This window comes from Talpa occidentalis, unplaced genomic scaffold (genome assembly GCF_014898055.3).
Source record: "Talpa occidentalis isolate TD23 unplaced genomic scaffold, MPIMG_talOcc4v2.1 talOcc4.5, whole genome shotgun sequence".
NCBI lineage: Eukaryota > Metazoa > Chordata > Mammalia > Eulipotyphla > Talpidae > Talpa > Talpa occidentalis.
This window is the reverse complement of record NW_023604861.1, coordinates 53,841,053-53,860,009: the sequence shown is the minus strand read 5'-3', so window position 1 is coordinate 53,860,009 and position 18,957 is coordinate 53,841,053. Positions and strand designations below refer to the sequence as shown.

At 38.4% G+C, this 18,957-nt stretch overlaps 1 protein-coding gene across 4 annotated transcripts in view; it reads left to right on the top strand.

The window, feature by feature from the left end:
• Positions 1-18,736, top strand: part of SMAD9 (SMAD family member 9) — a 58,569-nt gene extending 39,833 nt beyond the window's left edge. For 3 of the 4 annotated variants that reach the window (XM_037527190.2, XM_037527189.2, XM_037527188.2), the window contains 4 exons: positions 3,547-3,657; positions 5,117-5,338; positions 11,895-12,151; positions 17,444-18,736. In XM_037527190.2, the coding sequence (XP_037383087.1) occupies positions 3,547-3,657; positions 5,117-5,338; positions 11,895-12,151; positions 17,444-17,587 (734 nt within the window). In that variant the 3' untranslated portion in view covers positions 17,588-18,736. The remainder of the gene's footprint in view (positions 1-3,546; positions 3,658-5,116; positions 5,339-11,894; positions 12,152-17,443) is intronic. The other variant, XM_037527191.2, reaches the window with a different exon arrangement.
• The last annotated feature ends 221 nt before the right edge of the window (positions 18,737-18,957 follow it).

Sequence of the window (18,957 nt, the reverse complement as noted above, 5' to 3'; positions counted from 1 at the left end):
AGAATTATAATCACTGTAACTAATGTTCATGTAGTGCTTTATGGTTTACATGGCAACCTCCTGTGGGCCACTGGACTCTGTCCACCCTCTGAGATGATCCAGACTAGACCCATTTTGGAGCAGTTTAGCACTGAGCTACGACATGTCTTTTATCTGGTTTCTGGTTCTAATCCTTTGAAAGTGCTCAGAAATGAAGTGGATTGGAATGGCAGCCTTGGCAGTTTCCAGGGATTTTTTTGTGAAGGCAGTAGAATAAGATTGTAAATACTACTTTAACTCATGCAGGAAGGTTTCGCCTGAGGGCAAGCTAGGCCTTTCCTCAGCCTCTTATACAGTAATCAAAGGGACTTCTGCTTGCAAAAGATGTATACATGACCCAGAGGGGCAGAGTGAGGTTCCAGTTCTAGCCAGTGCATGCTTCCTTTGTGCTTTGTGAAGCCTGCACATCATCTTGAAGACAGAGCTGGTCAGTAAATATTTACTGAATTGAAAAGCATATGGAAGGGGAGAGGATGTGCATACCCCTCTGGGAAAGGGAGTCCATTTTCATAGTTAAATATGCTACCACACCTATAAAGTGAGTGTAAGGTTGTGAAGAAAGGACTAATAGGCAGAAGATAAGTGTGCGATAAGTAATATCCTGAGCTAACAAGTTCCTAAGGTATGTGTAAGTGTATTCGGTGCCTGATATTATGCTCTTCCTGATCCATTTATTCATATATCCACTTATTTAACAGCTATCTATTGAACTCTTACTATATGAAAATATTGCCGTAGAGTACTGAAAGAAGCCCTCTATTAAAAGATTAATTAAAAGATTAATGAAAATTGTCTCTGTCTGCAAAGAACTTAAACATGTGGGAAGATAGAGAAGTTGCCCCCTTCCCTTCCTGGTTATTCAGTTCTTCCTTTTGTACCATCAGCAATACATCTACTATTTCATATAGATATCTACTTTTACTTACCACACTAAGTATATAGTTTCTGTCTGTTGTTTCCTCCATTCAGCTGTCAGTGGTTCTCATTTGCATTTCTAGCACAGAGACTGAAACACAGTATTTGTTCATTAGTTGATTATTGAGTGAATGAATTACCTCCCAGGCCTCCCACTTGAAACTATAGCTCAGAGCTGTAGATGTAGATTTTACTGTGTCGGTAAGTACTGACTGAGTACTGACACCTGCTAAGTGCCAGGCCCTGTGCTGAGGCTAGAAGTGTGATGATGATTATCACAGTGGTCCTGACTTTTAATAGCCAATGGCTATTGAGAATGGTCATGTGGATAAGTAACAGTGTGATGAAGGCTGTAGCAGTCCAGGCATGCTTGAGGACTTGAACTGAAGAAGAGGGGGAAAGTAAGTGAATGTGAGGTCAAATCAATAGAACTTGATGTTGGGATGAAGGCTGTGATGCTGGAAGGAAACTTGGGTGTCATTCCTTGAGAGTGAAGGAAGGTAGTTGGAGTCTTACAGGTAGCTCAATTCACTGAGACAAGGACACAGCAGAAAAAAAAGTCGTTTAAAGACAAAAACTTGGTTAAAGGACAGAGGATAGTTATGTCACAAAATGCGTGTTTACATGAAACACATATGTGCTATACAGATTTTCTGTACTGACCATATTCCTGCAACTGGTTAGACTAACAGGTTGATGTTCTTTTTCCTCTTCCCACCCACAAAGGAAGGACCTCAACCTCTTTCCAGAAAATGATTAATTTCTCATAGAAGAAATAGTCTTTTTAAAATTAAAAGAAAATAATTCTTTTCTGAATGATTAACAGCAAACTGCCAACTCAAATAACATGTTCATAGATAAATAAGACTAAAAGGAACATTTGAGATACACTGGTTGAGCCCCTTGAATTATTAAGTTTTATTAAGATATAATTCATGTACCACACAGTTCACCTATTGAAAGTATGTAATTCAATGGTTTTAATATACTATATAATTTTAAAGTGTGGTAAAATATATATCATGTGAAAACTGCCACTTTAACCTGTTTTGAGCGTACAACCCAGTGACATTAAGTACACTGACGATGTTGTACAACCATCACCATTATTTCTAAAATTTTGTCATCACCCCAAACTGAAACCCTGTAACTTGTAAGCAATAACTCTCACTTTCCCTCTTTCTTCAGTCCCTATAATCTACTTTCTATCTCTGTGGTTTTACCCATATTAGGTACACCTCTCATAGAAGTGGAATCATGCATTTGTCCACTTGTCCTTTTGTGTCTAATTTTGCTTAGCATAGTGTTTTACAGTTCATCCATGTTGTTGCTTGTGTCTATACTTCATTTTTGGTGACTGAACAATATTTCACTCTTTGGATATACCACATTAGGTTTTATTTATTGGTTGTTGGATGTTTGGGCTGTTTTCACCTTTGGGTTATTGTGAATAATGCTGCTTTGAACGCTGAGTTGCAAGTATCTGTTTGAGTCCTTGCTTTCAATTTCTTTGCGTAGATACCTAGAAGAGGAACTCCCGAATCCTGTGGGAACTCTATTTTCAATTCTTAACTTTATAAGTAGATTTACTCAATGACCTGCAAAAGGGCCCATGTTGCTTAACTTTTTTGCCAAGGTTGTAGTTCAAGTTCTCACAAGGAAATGCCTTATCCATGCTTTTGCAGGGGATCCATAGACTTTTATTAAAACAATCATGCTAATTTCAACCTCTGATCTATCACCTCAGAATTTCTGAGGGTATAATCAGAAGTCTACATTTTTAACGAATTCCACTGGTGATTTTTATGCATACCTAAGTGTGAGAACTGCTTGAATGGGAAATTCAGTTCAACACAGGCAGACTGACCCAACCTTTTATGCATCAAACTCCACCACTAATGTAACAAGACTATTCTGACTGACACCAGGAATGTATACAGAAGGAATGTATTGTTTTGAGAGGTCATCACTACAGAAGTTTTCTTCTGCCTTGGGAGTTTTTATTGTCTTATGAATTCATTCCTGCTATGCTATTATCTATGGAGTACACCTTTTGTCTAGCCATGATCACTGTCCAGTCATAGAACTAATATTTGGGGAGAAGAACCCTTGTAAGTGTGCCTTATACTCAAGGTGTACAATCAGTTTTCATCTTCTCTGTCAGCTGACACAGAGCATCACTGTGGTCATTGTATAACCCATGACAATATAGGAACTGAAAACTGAGCCCCCTTCAAAGAAGGTTTGACTTTTCTCTCTTTTCAGAGCCAGATAACAGACTATTCTGCCTTTGAGAAGAGCTAGAATAGCCCCAGATTCGAAAAGCTTATCATGAAGTCATTTGAACTCAATGATTAACTCATAAGTCAGAGGGAAAACTAATCAACCCTTTAGTGCAGATCTCAGGACAACCAATTTCTTTTGTTGAACACTTACCATGTCACTTAGAATTGTCTTGTTAAGTTACTGGTCTTTCTTTAGCAATAACTGCTCTCCACCAAGCCCAGGAATTTAATGGCAAATAAGGTTGGATCAGCTGTCTTTGTGTAATTTTATCAGTTGACATTCCTTTGTTTTGCTGCTTTCTTTTAGTTGACACACCACCCCCGCCTTATCATGCCACAGAAGCCGCAGGGACCCAGAATGGCCGACCTCTAGATGCCACAGCTGATAGTCATTTAGTGCTGTCAATGCCTAATGGAGGTAAATTTGCAGATGAACAGCTAAATGTAGCTATTTTCAAGAGTATTTCCTATTTTCCCCAAGCAAAACATATCAAAAAACAAAACAAAGTGTGCTGGCCTGTAGTTTCACATGAGCTTTAAGGGGTAGGTAGCATGGCTTTGCATTTCAGCCCTGGCATACCTCAATACCATAAAGTGCGTGCTTTGTTTATCATACTGCTTAATAGGGTAAGTTGTTATTTTATTATATATTCTTTAATTAAATTTTTAAATTTTAACCTAACATTTAGTAGTTTTATTATTGATGTTGAGTATGGAATTGGGTATTTAAGAAGTAAGTGATTTTGTGCCATTTATGTTTTTTGCTGTAGGATTGTAGTGATATCTTTCCTAAAGAGGTGATCTTAGACATATATGTGATTAGGTTTTTTACCAAATTTTATTTATGTCTTATAAAGGCTAGATAAATGTTGCTCAGCTTTAATGTTTGACCACAGGGTAAACCTGTGTAAATGCAGATTTTGATTTCTCTAGACCTGGGTTGGACTCCAAGAACCTGCATTCCTAACAAGTTCCCAGGCAATGTGGGGCTGCAGTTCCAGGAGCCATACTGAGCAGGGAAGCTATAAAGGGGTTTACTATGTAATTTATCTCAGAGTGAATTACTTTATAAGTGAAGGTGATTTGTGAAATCAAATAATAACCCACTGATTTATTTGTTTCATAAATTTACATTTTAACGCATATAGGAACACACATTAGATGTAAGAATGACTAGAATATTCAAAGATAAGAAAGAGACCTGATGGCAGAAGAAGAAAGAGCTCTGAGCTCTGGTTGGCTACTGGCAACTTAAAACTGAAAATTTTGGGGTGAAAATATAACATTCAAGGATTTCCTGATGAAATAAATAGCTTTCTTTAAAATACTTCAACACCATAAATAACTTGGTATTCCTTATATACATGAAAGGGGATGTGAGTTTTATATGGAAGTTGTTTTTTTTCTTTAAGTAACTAATAGTTCTCCCTGGTTATTTTGATTTAGTTTTCATCATATCTAAACTATTATTTTTCATTTTAGTTTGTTAAATATTCTCTGCTTTAGAGATCCACTTTGGAACAATAATAGCAATAGCTGTCTTTCCTATATAAAGATGAGGCCACCTGCCAACTTCCTTTTAGCTGTGTTTCCTTTAGGGGTGATGAAGATCACATGAATCCATTCAGGTTGTTTTCCTGGCCCCTCAAAACATCTACAAGGACCCTGGTCTCTGTGCCACAGGGACATTAAGCATATGAGCTAATCACAAAAGCATCTGTTAAAGTGACCGGGTTGAAAAGATTGCAAAGCAGCATACCTGGTCTTGCAGACAGTTTTCTAGTTCCTAACATCAATCTAAGTTTCCTGACAGAATCATGAGGTGGGAAGGAAGCCCAGGCCTGACAGTAGTGATGTGCTGCTTCACTTTCTTTCAGACTTCCGGCCAGTGTGCTACGAGGAGCCACAGCACTGGTGCTCAGTGGCCTACTATGAACTGAACAACCGAGTTGGGGAGACGTTCCAGGCTTCCTCGAGAAGTGTGCTCATAGATGGATTCACAGACCCTTCAAATAACAGGAACAGATTCTGTCTTGGGCTTCTTTCTAATGTAAACAGAAACTCAACAATAGAAAACACCAGGAGACACATAGGAAAGGGTAAAAGCATATATTTATTCCTCCATATGTTCATCTGAGCTAAAAAGTAGAAATAGAAACAAGTCATGTGTTGTCCACATAACCTAGTAGGATGATCCAGGGCGGGTGAGCTGGAGAACATTCGCAGGTTACACTGAAAAATTATGTGGGATTTCGGCATATTAATCTCTCTCCCTGAGAGTACTGGAGTAGCATTTTCTAGGGAGTATCATAGGATGGGTATTATGAAGATAAACAAGATGATATATAAGAAAGCAGGATGAAATTGTTGAATAGAAATATTATGAATTATATTTGAATTGCCTGGAGATCCTAAATAGGATACCTTTTGACAAAGAGGAGTTCTGGCTGGCTGATTATTTCTATCATGTTAAGTTACCTTTGGACATAGGTAGATAAAAATCATGACTCTTATGTTCCGCAGCCTTCAGTAGATGACTAGAGTTCAGAAAGTAGGGGCAAGTATGTCATTACTAAAGGGTTAACATAATGTTTGTAATTAAAATTTTACTCTAGGTGTTTTGGGAGGGAGTCAGAAAAAGGAAACTCTATCTCTAATATAATTTTTACCCCAAAGGGAGAAATTTTCCATACTTCAAAGGAAATAATATTTTTATTTTGACTGAATTCTTAACAAATTTCTTTAAAAAAAAAAAAAAATTTCTCAGGTATGGTTCTACTTTCAGATGATTTTTATAAGAATCTGCAAATGAAACCTTAAAGCAGAACATTAAAACACAGTGTTGTGGAGCTGTTTATTGAGGGGCTCTGCAGATTGGTCTGTGTATTAGATTCTTACTGATACCACTTGATCTGAAAATAGAATTAAAATATTAAAGATTATAGGATATCTTCAGGGAAGCTTTCTGCAAGTAGCTTGTTCAAGGGCTGCTGATGCAGACAAGGCAAATTGGTTGTTTCTGTTTGTTTGTTTTGTCATTCACTGAAAGCTAATCTATAGGTCTAAGAAACCATAGGAGCAAGAGTTAAGACCGATGACCTGTGACAAAAACCATAAAACCTAAATGAATGCTCACCTGCATGGAAGGGCACTCCACCCTCACATGGTACCAAAGGCATTATCTCAGTTTTTTTCAGAGAACTGCCTTGGCATTGATTTCATGTGAAAAAAAAAATTTTTTTTTAGAGAAGTATAAACCATGCCATAAAGCATGGCAGAAAAAAAATGTTGGCTTGGAATATTTTTAAAGCAAGAGCTCTCAGTTTCCTATGAAGTCTGGGGCCTGTTTCAGGTGCTCCCTGCATTATTTGGTTCTGACCAGCATGACTTCCTAGAGCACCAGCCTGAATAAATTTGTAGCAAAATGCCCTGCTAGATTAGTGAGTAAGTTAACTTGAGCTCTCTGGAGTCAATTTGTAGAGACACAGATTTCAGAAATATATGTTCATTTCGCAATTATTTCTACACTTAGCCCAACTGTTCTGCCACCTGGGAAGCAGCAATGGGAAACAAATCAACAAACTAAACCAAACCAAACCCAAACCAAAAAAGCCAAAGAAACTTCCTGCCTTCACGGATGGCAGTAAGGACATGTATGCCAATAAGGAAAGACAGACAGGAAATAACATATAAAATGTCAAATGCCAAGTGTCTAAGGCAAAACAAAGGAGGGGAACCAAGTCTCTGGCTACACTTTAGAACAGCCAGAGAAGGCCTCCTTAAGAAGGTGACATTTGAATAGAGAACTGAAGAGGAAATTGACTATGTGGATATCTAAGGGGAAAGAGTTGCAAGCACAGGCCCTGAGCCTGCCTGGCAGTGTGAGGAACAGCAGGAAGCCAGGATGAGTAGAACAGAGAGAATGAGGGTGTGAGGAAGTCTTAGAAGAAGAGGCAACAGGGCCAGGTCACAGGGCCTGAAGGCCAATTAGATTGCTTCAGCTTTGACTATATGCAATGGGAAGATAGATTTAAGTTGAAGAATTTTTAAATTTAGAGATCTGAGTTTTCACTGCAAAAAGGATCCCCTGGCTGAAACATTGAGATTAAATTGTAGAGAGAAAGGGTAAAAGGTATCTACCAAAAATTTTCTTTTTATTTTATTTAATGGTTAGCCATTTCCTTACTCCTCAGCAATTTTCAGTTAGCTTTAGGCCACATCTGGTGTGTGTTCCCTGCCCCTGAAGTTAGCTAAGCTGGCTGGCCCTAAAGAAAGTTAATGCCTCCACCTTGTCAGCGTGCATGCACTTTGAGTTGTGTCTTTTCTAATAGCGATGGCTTCTGCTGATTCCTCCATGTTTTCCATCTAAAGGGGCCCACTGTGAGGTGGTGGGGCTACTATGAATCTCTTATCTGTAACCTTGCAAAACTAAACTGAATGAAAGGGAATTGAACCTATTGCTTTGATGTCATTTAGCAATGTGCTTCAAATAGCCGCTAGCAAGTTAGAACTAGCATGCCAGAGGCTACCACTGAAATATGGAATCAGGAATTTGCACCCATGGTTCTGTCTCTGGGGCCCAGTTGACCTCCTCTGCTGGAGGACATCACCCTTTGTCTTGGTCCTCCTCTTAGTGCATTGTTTGAAGAATGAATCCTTTGATGTAGAAGGAAAATACTTATCATATGCGCCCACAGTGATATGTCACAATCAACTCTGAGATGTTGAAATATAATGCCCATTACTGATAAGTACAGAAATTTTACAGTGATTTACTTTAAAAATATGAATCTGAGAAAATTTTGAATATAGAATGTCACTATTGAAGTCATTAAACTTGATGTTGCAGAATACTTAATATCATGAGAAAATATTCACATGATAGTAATAAATGAAAAGAGTTATAAAACATCCTGTAGTATATGACCCCAGTTTTGTTCAAAAAGAAAAGTTGAAAAAAAAGCATAGCAAATGTTACCTTTGATTATTTCTGGGCTGTGGATTTGTGGCTGGTTTTGTTTTGTTTTTGTATTTCTGTATCTTCTCTATTTTCTCTGGTGGGCCTTCTTGTGCAGGCAAGGAAGATGAGATGGGATCACTGCAGCAGCAGGGAGAGAAGCTCCATGGTGGGCCCAGCCCTGCCAAACTGAGTATGTCAGTGGCAGAGGTGGGGCACGCAGTGTAGCTCAGCTGGTCTAGATCGGCTTTGTTCATTATACTGTCCTCAGAGAATTAAAGTCTTAGTAGTTTTATGGGACCAACCTGACTGACTACCAGTCCAGAGGCGGATTTGTGTGTCCCTTTCTCAAGAGAAGTTGCTGCCATCTGCTGGAGAATTCCTACAATTACTACACAACTCTTGGAAGACTGAGCATGCCCTGGAGTTATGCAGTCGCAGCTGCAAAGACTTTGTCCTCTGAACCTAAGCCCTGGTGTGGATCTGAAATCTATGCTTTTATAGTCTTACATTTTTAAAAATCTACATTCAATTTTTTTTTATTTTGGAAAATTTCGAGTATACACAAAAGTAGAGTCATGAAATGAATCTTCATATTTACCATATCCACTTCAATGATTCAGATTCTTTATCATTCTTTTTCTCTATCCTTTCATGATATTTCATTTCCTTTCTCCAATATATTTGAATATATATCTAGCTATATAAGGAATTTTTGCCATTATTATACTTAGAAGTAGGTGCTATTTAAATGTTTCAGATGATCCTGATAGTCAGCCAGACTTTAAAAATAGTTGTGCAGAAAAGAGAATATCAGAGGCAAGATGATCAGTTACAAACTCAAGGGAAGGGGTTGTGTTTGTGTGAGTAGCTTTAGTTTTTATTCTGCAGAGAGTGGACAGGCATCAGAGGGTTGTGCAGAGTAGTAGGGTAATGACCTACTTTCTGCACACCATTTTTCCCTCCTAGTCATGAGGAAAACCATGCACATTCCTTCTGCTTTGGGACACTGACTTCCTTGAGAGCCTTTACATTCCCCCCCCCCCCACACACACACACATCTTTTTAACTGGCCATCCTCCCAGTCTTTCCTCCGTCATTTGTTTGTCATTCAAAACTATAAAAGAGGAATTGCAGTCTGACTCAGCAAAGCCAAACCTAATCCAAGTCTCTGGTCCTAGTTAATCACAGTACACCATTCCCTGATCTTATTAAGGTGGATACTGTCGCACACAAATGAAAAGAGAAAAAACACAACTTAAGAAGAAATGTGGTCCAAGGTGTGGGTGGAACTTGCTTGAGGACCACATTGTCTTTGGGTTCTTTGTCATCTCAGGTAGCACTTTCTGTGGGCATTTATCCTTATTGCTCCTCTTCTTTATGGTGATCTTCAGTCTATGCGATTTAAAGCCACTGTTAAGGCTTATCAAATGCAGGCAAATAAAATCATTTGCTACTTGACCCTTCTTTAGATGCAGCTGTCTCCAGGCCAAACCCAGACTCCTTCACATTGGGGTTTTTCATCATTGTCCTGGTGACTCAGGTCTACATGTGTTCATCTCATTGGCTCTGAGCCCTCTTTTTGCTCAAAATGCTAAACCACTACCTACTTGCCTGACCAGGCTCTTCTCTGCCTTGTTATTATGCCAACTGCAGTGTGGTTGTGGCTAAGACTAACGCAATTGAAATTCATCCCCTCAGTAAAGACCAGGGTCAGATAACAAAAATCTTATCTCTTCTATATATTTCATAGTTTCTGTGAAGATTACATATTTGAAGGTCATTCTATTTAAACAGCTGCTAAACACTTTTCAGCTTTTTTTCTCTGGCTTTTCCTCACTTGTTCTCCCCAGAGGCACAGCCTCACCAGAGGCAAACCTTCCCCTGGGAGTTTGCAAGGGTTGCTAAGGGAAGTCTGCTTGGATTTGTCCCTGCCTGAATGTGTCAGTGCAGCCACGTAGCCATGTCCCACCGGATCAGGGCAATCCTGGGTCTCTTGTCGAGGCCTGGTCATGGGTATCAGGACTAAGTCTGCTCAAGGAGACAGAATAATGAAGGTTAGAAGGAAATGGGAGAGGACAGGAGACAGTCTGGTACTAACAGTGAGAGGCGGTTGAGTCTTGACCTGTGTGTCAACAGCGGCACTTTCCCTTTGTGACTCTGGATCAGATTCCTATGTAGTTGGAAGGTATGAAAAATGAAAAAACATTTTTTGACATTGATTAAAAGAAAGGAGATGGCTAGAGGAAGCAATAAATAGGGTGGGAGGTAGTCACGTATAATCAGAGCTGCCACGGATGCTACTCAGAACCTTATAGAGATGCTCAGAACAGCTGTCTCAAAACTGTCTCCTGAGTGGAAAGTCTGAGAAACCATGGAGGGTCAGTAAGTTCTCTTTAAAATTTTTGTATTTTCATTTTGATGGGATTCAAAATGCAGTACTGTAAGCATATCCTGGTTCATTCTATAGATGCCTTATGACTACATCGTGATTTATTTACTATCATGTTGGCAGCTAGTGCTGGAGAAAAACTGTTCTGGTGCTTAATTAGATTCCCGTAACCAGATTAGAACTTCTTTATTTTATCTAGCCCCAGTCCCTTGCTGTGAATTTAAGTTGAATTTCAGACCCAAACAATTGGAGGGAAAGAATGAGGGAAAATTTAACTGGGAATGAAAATGACTGGGCAGCAGTGTTTTCAGGATGCTCTTTTGTCTTTTAAGTCTAAGAGTGTGAGATATAGTAGCATTAACTGTATTTTGATTTTGAGTCTTACATCCTAAAATGTGGCAAGAAGTTCACTATTCATAGGTTAAAAAATAGGCATTATTTCTATGACCTATCATACTAAGTGATAAGCTCTAAAATGAAATAGGTCTCTGAAATATTTATTAGAAGTAGATTTTTAATTGTTGATAGAATAAAATTTAAACTTCATTTATTGTTTTCTCTGAAGTGGTTTAGTGTTTACACTTATGTAACATAGCCATGATATTATCTGTTTTCAATTTTTATATTTTTATTTATATGTGTAACTGAAGGACCATTTGATGTTTTCTGCATTGTGTATTTTACATTGAATATTATGAGACTTTATTTTTGGAGTGAATAATGTGAGATTGAGACAGTGAAGAATACATGGGAGTCTACTTATTTGTTCTTGGCAGTGATTATCTACATGGGTTGTAGTTCACTTTTTTAAAATTTAATTTCTTTATTTTTGCATAGAAGAAATGGGGTGCAGGCCAGAGGTATGAGAAGGGGTTGTGGGGGAGGATTTACCAGAGACTGAGTGGGGAAGAGAACAAGTGGATCTACTGAAATACACTGCTGAGGGGAGCAGCAGGCGAGAGAGGAGCTGTCTGCTGTGCCATGTGGGCTAGCTCCCTGGCTGAGGATCAAACTCAGGCAGTTTTGGTGGGCCTTCAAGGTTGTAGCGCTGAGACTAAACCGCTAGGCCACCAGGAAGGGAGGCCCCTGCAGTTCACTTTTGAATGGACTCATGGAAAAAACAGTGTAATTAAAATAATTCTGCACTTGAGTTGCACATCTTGTGACTCTCTGGTGGTAATTAAAATTAACCTTAAAGTAACTTGTCTCATCTCATGAGGCTATGGAGGTCAGTGAACAGGGAATGGTATCACACCTAAAGTCAGTGTGGTGCTGATGTTTGAAGACTCTCTGCTTTGCCTCTCAGGTGTGCATTTGTACTACGTTGGAGGAGAGGTCTATGCCGAGTGTGTGAGTGATAGCAGCATCTTTGTGCAGAGCCGAAACTGCAACTACCAGCATGGCTTCCACCCAGCCACGGTCTGCAAGATCCCCAGTGGCTGCAGCCTCAAGATCTTCAACAACCAGCTCTTCGCCCAGCTGCTCGCTCAATCAGTTCATCATGGATTTGAAGTGGTTTATGAGTTAACTAAGATGTGCACTATTCGGATGAGTTTTGTTAAGGTAAGGAGTGTGTGCCTTCAAATTCTAAAACAGAGAATGAAAAAAAAAAAAAAAACCCAGACAAAAATCTTTTTCAATTGATATGGCTGCATACAGCCTGTTCAAGTAAAACAAATTTGCAGGAACTCTTTGTTTTCAGGAAAAGCACCTCTTCCTAGAGGGTGAACACTCTTGTTTAGCGATCATGAGACAATGCTTTGGCATATCACTTTTGGGAAAAAAACAGGTTAAAGTAGTTATCTGGTAATTTTAATGCAGAGGTTAAAGTGACAGTGATAATTTTGTAGGATTTAATGCAATAGAGATTTTCCATTGCTCAAATTGCTGGCCATTGTCACTCAATAAATGTTGGCAAATTTACCCAAATCAAGTCAGGTATTCTCTTTGCTCATAAAAATCAGACAGGAAAACAGCGGGGATAATATTTATAACTAAGCTACAAGATAGCGCTGGCTCTAATACAAGGTACTGTAAATTTAAGTGCTGTTATAAAGGCATAAACAGATTGGGGTAGCAACATTATTTTGGGTATTATTAATTTTGAGAAAGTGTAGTGGATGTTTTTGAATATTTGTTGAATTTTTCAAATCAGATCCCATTAAAGTTAATGAGAAGGTTGGAGAACTGAGGAAGTTACTTATTGGCAACAAGAAAAATAAATGGATTTGCACATTAAAGCTGAAGGTGTTATCCTTGCTATTTCATCTTTGCACTTGCAAATAATCCTGATATTTCAAAATCTCAGCTTAATTACCAAATTGCCTGGGTGTATATGATAGTTTGCACATTTTCAGATATCCACCCAAGGAATCAGTATGCCTTGTCCTAGGTTTTTCAAAATAGAATTTTTTAATCCTTTAAAATTACAATGAAAAATAATTGTTGCTTTCCTATACTTAAATTATGTTTTTGTTGTAATTATAATTTTAATAATTATTTTAAAACCAAAAATGGAGAAAATAGTTTTCAACTAAAAGAATGGGTTCTTGAGACTGCTTCTCTTTCACAGTGACAAAGTAGTTTTATGAAATTTACTGGAAAGCTTCAAAAGCATTTTACATTGTAAAATAATTAAATACCTGGAAATCTTTCCAAATGTTCTGATGCTTTGGAGCCAGCAGGGGGCATTAAATTGCCATTAATGAACAGACATTTGCAGGTACAGTTACTTTTTCCAGGCCAGTGTTTTTAATATTAGGCTGAAATATCAATATCTCAGAGGTAATTCTTTTACTGTAATATTAGCTTGCATAGAAATCTGAATTTTCTAAGATCAACTAGATGTACCTCTCTCTAATATGCAACACTTAAATTCATGAAGCTACACAATTCATAGAAAAAAATGTACCATATTGCAGATTTTTTTTAAATTAACTCTTAGCAAATATACTACAGATGATCAGTTTGAAAAAATTTAAAAGTTCTTGTCACAAGAAAAATATTTCATCTTAGTGAGGTAGTGGATATTAACTATATAGTCATTTTATAGTATATACATATATCAAGTTATTGTGTTATACACTTGAAACTAGTATAATATTTATGCCAATTATATTTCAATAAAACTGAAAAAAAATTAGTATGACTAAAAATATAAAATCTCTAATAATTTTATATTGATACAATATTTTGAACATGCATAGTTATTAGAACTTTAAATGATAAAAATGAAAAGAAATTATAGATGATTGAACAGTGGCAGCTGCTTCTGGGAGTGCTGGACTAGATCACCTTTAAAGTCTCTTTGGCTCTGATCTTTACTAAGACTTAGTCAACAAATATTTCTTAAGTGAGTAACAAGTGCCAGGCCAGGTGCCATTGTAGGCATTGGGATACATCAGTGATTGTACAGAGAGCTCTGCCCTCCTGAAACCAATATTTTAGTAAGGAAAGACAGATAATAAACTGCACCTCTAAAAAAAGAGGTTCTTGAAAGACAAAACAGAGCAGTTAAAAGGTTTTAGAGCACTGGGAGAGGGGGATGTTGCAAGTTTACAAAGGTGGGCAGGGTAGGCTGTTCATAAGGTGACACTCAGCAAAGATTTGGAGACAATGGAGCCCAGTCCTAAGGATATTTGTGGGGAAAGCATCAGAAGCAGAGGGAAGGATAAGAGCCTACCTGGGAATTTGCAGGAGCAGGGGAGCCAGTGTACCTGCAGAATGATGAGTGAGGGTTGGTGAGATGGGACCAGTAACATAGAACCAGATCAGAGCTTCCCAAGACACTGCAGGGATTTTGGCTTTTGATCTTAAAAGATGAAGAGTCATTGCAAGTATATGTTACCCTAATTTCAGGTTTCCAGGTATAGTTACCCAGCCAGGAATGGATCCCAGGCTGTAGAGGCAGCGCTGAGTCCCAGCCACTAGACTACCATAGGCTGGTGTCTAACAAAGCCGCAGCAGGAACTTTGCTCTCAGGCAAGCAAGCAAAAAGAGGCAAATTTGTTTAGAGAAATCGATATCAGAAAACCTTTATTAAGGAGAAAAGAACAGAAACAAAGAAACCAGGCCAGGGAGGGGCAAGGAAGCTCAAGTGGAGTTGTGCCTCAGGGTATATACACCTTCTTTCCCTAATTACTCTAAAGCCCCATCCATCAGGGATTGGTTAGTTCTCTGTGGTCTCACTCAGTCTTAAAGTTTCTGTGCCCAGAATTATATCTTGCATCTCAGGCCTTATGTTAGAGTCCTTTTTCTTTATCGTCCTTGTCCAGGAATGTCCTGTTGCCCCTAGTGGGAGGGTATGTGGGGGCTGGATTAATCCCCTTTGGAATTTGTTGCCCTTATCTCTGGAGACTCTCTTATTCCTCCTAGGTTTTTTCTATTCTTTTCTGACCCTAAACGCTATCCACTTACCCTATGACTCAGAAGTCGGGGGCAACTTTTCATGATCTGACTTGTTTTCAAGGGATCTCTCAGGCTACTGTGTGGAAAACAGATATTATGCAGGCAAGGTTGGAAATAGGGAGACCTGTTAGCAGGGTATTGCAGTAATCAGATGAGAGAAGATGGGGCTGCCACTGGGAGATTTGTGTGAAGGGGAAGCATTCAAGGTAGGGTAAGAGATAATGAGTAGAGTTAGATGAAGTTGCCCTCAACCAGGATGGAAAGGATGCAGGTGGGTTAGGTTTGGGTATAAGATTAAGATTTTAACTTTGAAGAGAACAATCTCGAGATGCCCGCTGCATATCCAAGTAGAGCAGCTGAGCAGGCAGTTGGATATATGAACTAAGTTTGGAGACAGATGCCTGGATTGGACATGTAAATTTAGGAATTGTCAGTAAAAGGACAGCATTCAGTGCCATAAGCTGGGATGACATTAGCAGTTTGAGTTTAAAAAGAGAAATAAGGGAGAAGTTCTAGAATGGAGCCATGGGACACTTTAATATTTAAAGATGTGGGGGAAGAGAAAGAACCAGTAAAGAGAACAGAAAGTTCAATCAGTGACTTAGTAGTAAAGGTAAGAAAGGAGAGCTCTCCTGCCCACATGTGACTATGCAGGTGCCTCTTTTTCTTTCTCCTTTTAATAAACTGCCCTTTTAAAATGTTAAAAAAAAAAAAAAAGAGGGCCTCCCTGGTGGCGCAGGCGGTTGAGCAGAGCATTGTGAAGCTGTCCGCACCTTCTGCAGTGCCAATTTGATCCCAGCCTGCCGGCAAGGGCCCCACTTGGCGCGGCAGACCTCTCCTGTCTCGCCTGCTGCTCCCCTCAGCAGTGTATTTCATCAGTCTGCCTGTTCTGTTCCCCACTCTGTCTCTGGTGAATCCTCTCACCCTCCTGCACATCTGGCCTGTACCCTGGTTCTTGCATAAATAAAATAAATCTTAAATAAAATAAATAAAGAGGAAAGAAATGAAATAAGGAAGGGGCTTTGTAAGTCAAAAAAGAAGAGAGTCCATTAAGGAGATGGCTAAGTCACATACTGCCCAAGTAATACCACAACTGAGAGTTGAGCACTGATTCTAGCAATAGAGAGGCTTTTTTTTTTTTTTTTAATATTGACAAGAACAATTTTGTTGAAGGCTGAGGCAAAATGCTGATTAATAATGGATTTAAAGAGTTAATGGAAGGACAGGAATTGAGGCAACCAGTAAAGACAACTTTGAGTTTTTGCTAGAAAGAGGATTGAACATATTAGTCAGTAATTGGTGGGGTAGTAGGACCAAGAGAAGTATTTTGAGGATGGAAGATATTTTGGCATCTCTGAATGTTGAGGAATGATCCTGTAGCAAGCAGATTGTTGGAGAGATTGGGGAGATTTGCTGGAATAATGTCCTTGGAAAGCAAGTGAGTCTTATGTATAAATGGATAGACTCTTATTTAGAAATACAGATAATTAATCTATGGTAAGAGGCAGAAAGCCCAAGTATGTGGCTACAGGTGATGTGGAAATTCTCTTTTGATTGCTCCATTTCCCTGATTAAAACAGAAAAGATCATCTGTTGCAAGTAGGTTGAGGAGTAAGTCTTTGACGTTTTAGAGAAGAAGAACAGAGGTGACAGTCATTTGGGGCATTTGAGGGACTAAGGGAGAGCAAAGGAACTGGGGGTATAATGTGAGTGCTAGATGACATCAGAGATCCACTTCAGACTCATGGTCACAAGTGGGAAGTATGATCAGGCAGCATGGTTGTGTTAAAATCTAATTAAGAAAAAAAAATCTGCACAGAGAATCACTATTCCCAGCAACAAAACTTAACGTGCTAGACTGTGATCACTCTGTGATTTTAAAATACATTTTCACTGATGTATAACATATAGAGAAAAATAGACAAATTTGTTCATTCATTCATCATTCATTCTCTCTCATAAATGGTAATAAAAAAGAAAATAGCCAAAACTGAACCAGACAGAGAAAAGAGAAACAAGTTTTGTTAATCAACCCCTGAATATTCAAGAGAACCTTCTAGTTCTCCCTTTAAGACCTAGTCATAGTCTGAAATAAGTGACCAAGTTTTGTGCAAAACATTATCTTAAGCATTTAAGAGAGTGTACATAAGGTCAAATTTCTTCCCTTGTTGAGAGGAAAATGATTTGCCAGCATTTCTAACCAGGTCAGGGCCTGTGCCATCTCTAGGTTCAGGTGTTTCCTTATGAACAAAGGAAATGCATTGACTGGAACTGATCCTCTGACTGATCCTGGTTGATGTAGAGTTGTCCTATACGATCAGGAGTTCACATTCCCTCTCTCAGGGGCTGCTGTGGTGCTTGGGCTCTGTCCATTGAGCTTGTCTTGTGCCTCTAGAGGCTTACTATAAGTTCTGCACAATCACTCTTGGCTCCATTCTTGCTTTTCAGGGGTGGGGAGCCGAGTATCATCGCCAGGATGTCACGAGCACGCCCTGCTGGATTGAGATTCATCTTCATGGACCCCTGCAATGGTTGGACAAAGTTCTGACCCAGATGGGCTCTCCGCATAATCCAATTTCTTCAGTGTCTTAACAGTCTTGTTCTAATCTAAATTTCTATAGAATAGATGCTGTTGCAGGCAGTGGCTTATATGATTTTGGAGTTGCAACTGAAGTTTTTCAGAATATGGATAAATACATATAATAGATATAATTCCTATTTTTTAATTACCATTTGATTTGTGCTTCCTAGTTAACCTGAGGCCAGTACAATGCTGTTAGAAAAGCAGAATTTTGCTGCCTGTGCTATAATAAGAAGCAGCCTTTTTAGTGGAGGAAGCAAATGTAAGTCAAAAACTGTCAATAGTATTTGAAGGATGTCAGCGGAATAGAAGGCAGCTTGTCAGACATGTCATTATAAGGCAAATGTATGGCCCATTATTAAAAATATTAAAGCTCTTTATGTGAAAAATCAGGTACTAGCAGCACTAAAACAAATACAGATAAAACAAAGCAATCAAAACCATATAATTAAAAATGATTTCACTTATTAGTGCCATTGGTAAGAAAAAAAGGAAAAAAAGGAAAAAGAAAAAAAGGAAAAAAAATAAGCTTGTACAATCAATTATATAAGATAAGCCACATAAACTTTATTTCTGAAGTTAAAATAGCTATAGCTGAACTATTTTGCTGATATATTAATGGTACATTTTAAACGAACAAACTGTGATCGGAAAATAAAGAAACTGTGAAATGAGGTCGGGTTGCCTCAGAAACTGCCACTGTAAAGAATAACAAGTCTACTATGGGAAGATAGGCGTAAAAGTGGCATGAATTTAGTTGTATTGCAAGATAAGATCAGAATTTGCCGAAGAATCACCCAGGGAGGTTCCTGCTATCCACCTAGGAAATCAATTCCTGCTTACTTGTGACAGTCTGTCCTAAAGACTCGGTGTCCACAGTGTGAGCTCTAAGACCATGTGTGTAGAGATAAAGCAGGTAAAATAAGAGGATTGGACAAACGCATTACATGTTTACTTATACCTTCTCACATTCCCACATTAAAAGTCTCCAGGTGATAACATTCTCCTGTTGGCAAATGTTAACTATTTACACCTTATTAAAACAATGGAGAAGTCTTTGAGAAAATCTAGGTACACTGATGGGCTCAAATGACTTCCCAAGTAAAATGATAATAATTTCATAATCCCTATAACATCTAGGGAAGAGTGGAACCAAGTAATAGGATTTAAAATATTTCATATATATATATATATATATATGAAATATTTTAAACCTGGGTTTTGTTTTTTATTACCCTTAGATGATTAAAAAGAAGAATATTCCCCAAATTTCTTTTTCTAGGTACTTTCATATATGTGTGTATGTGAATATACACACATATACATACTATATATATATATATGCATATGTATGTGACATATGTGTGTGTGTATGTGTGTA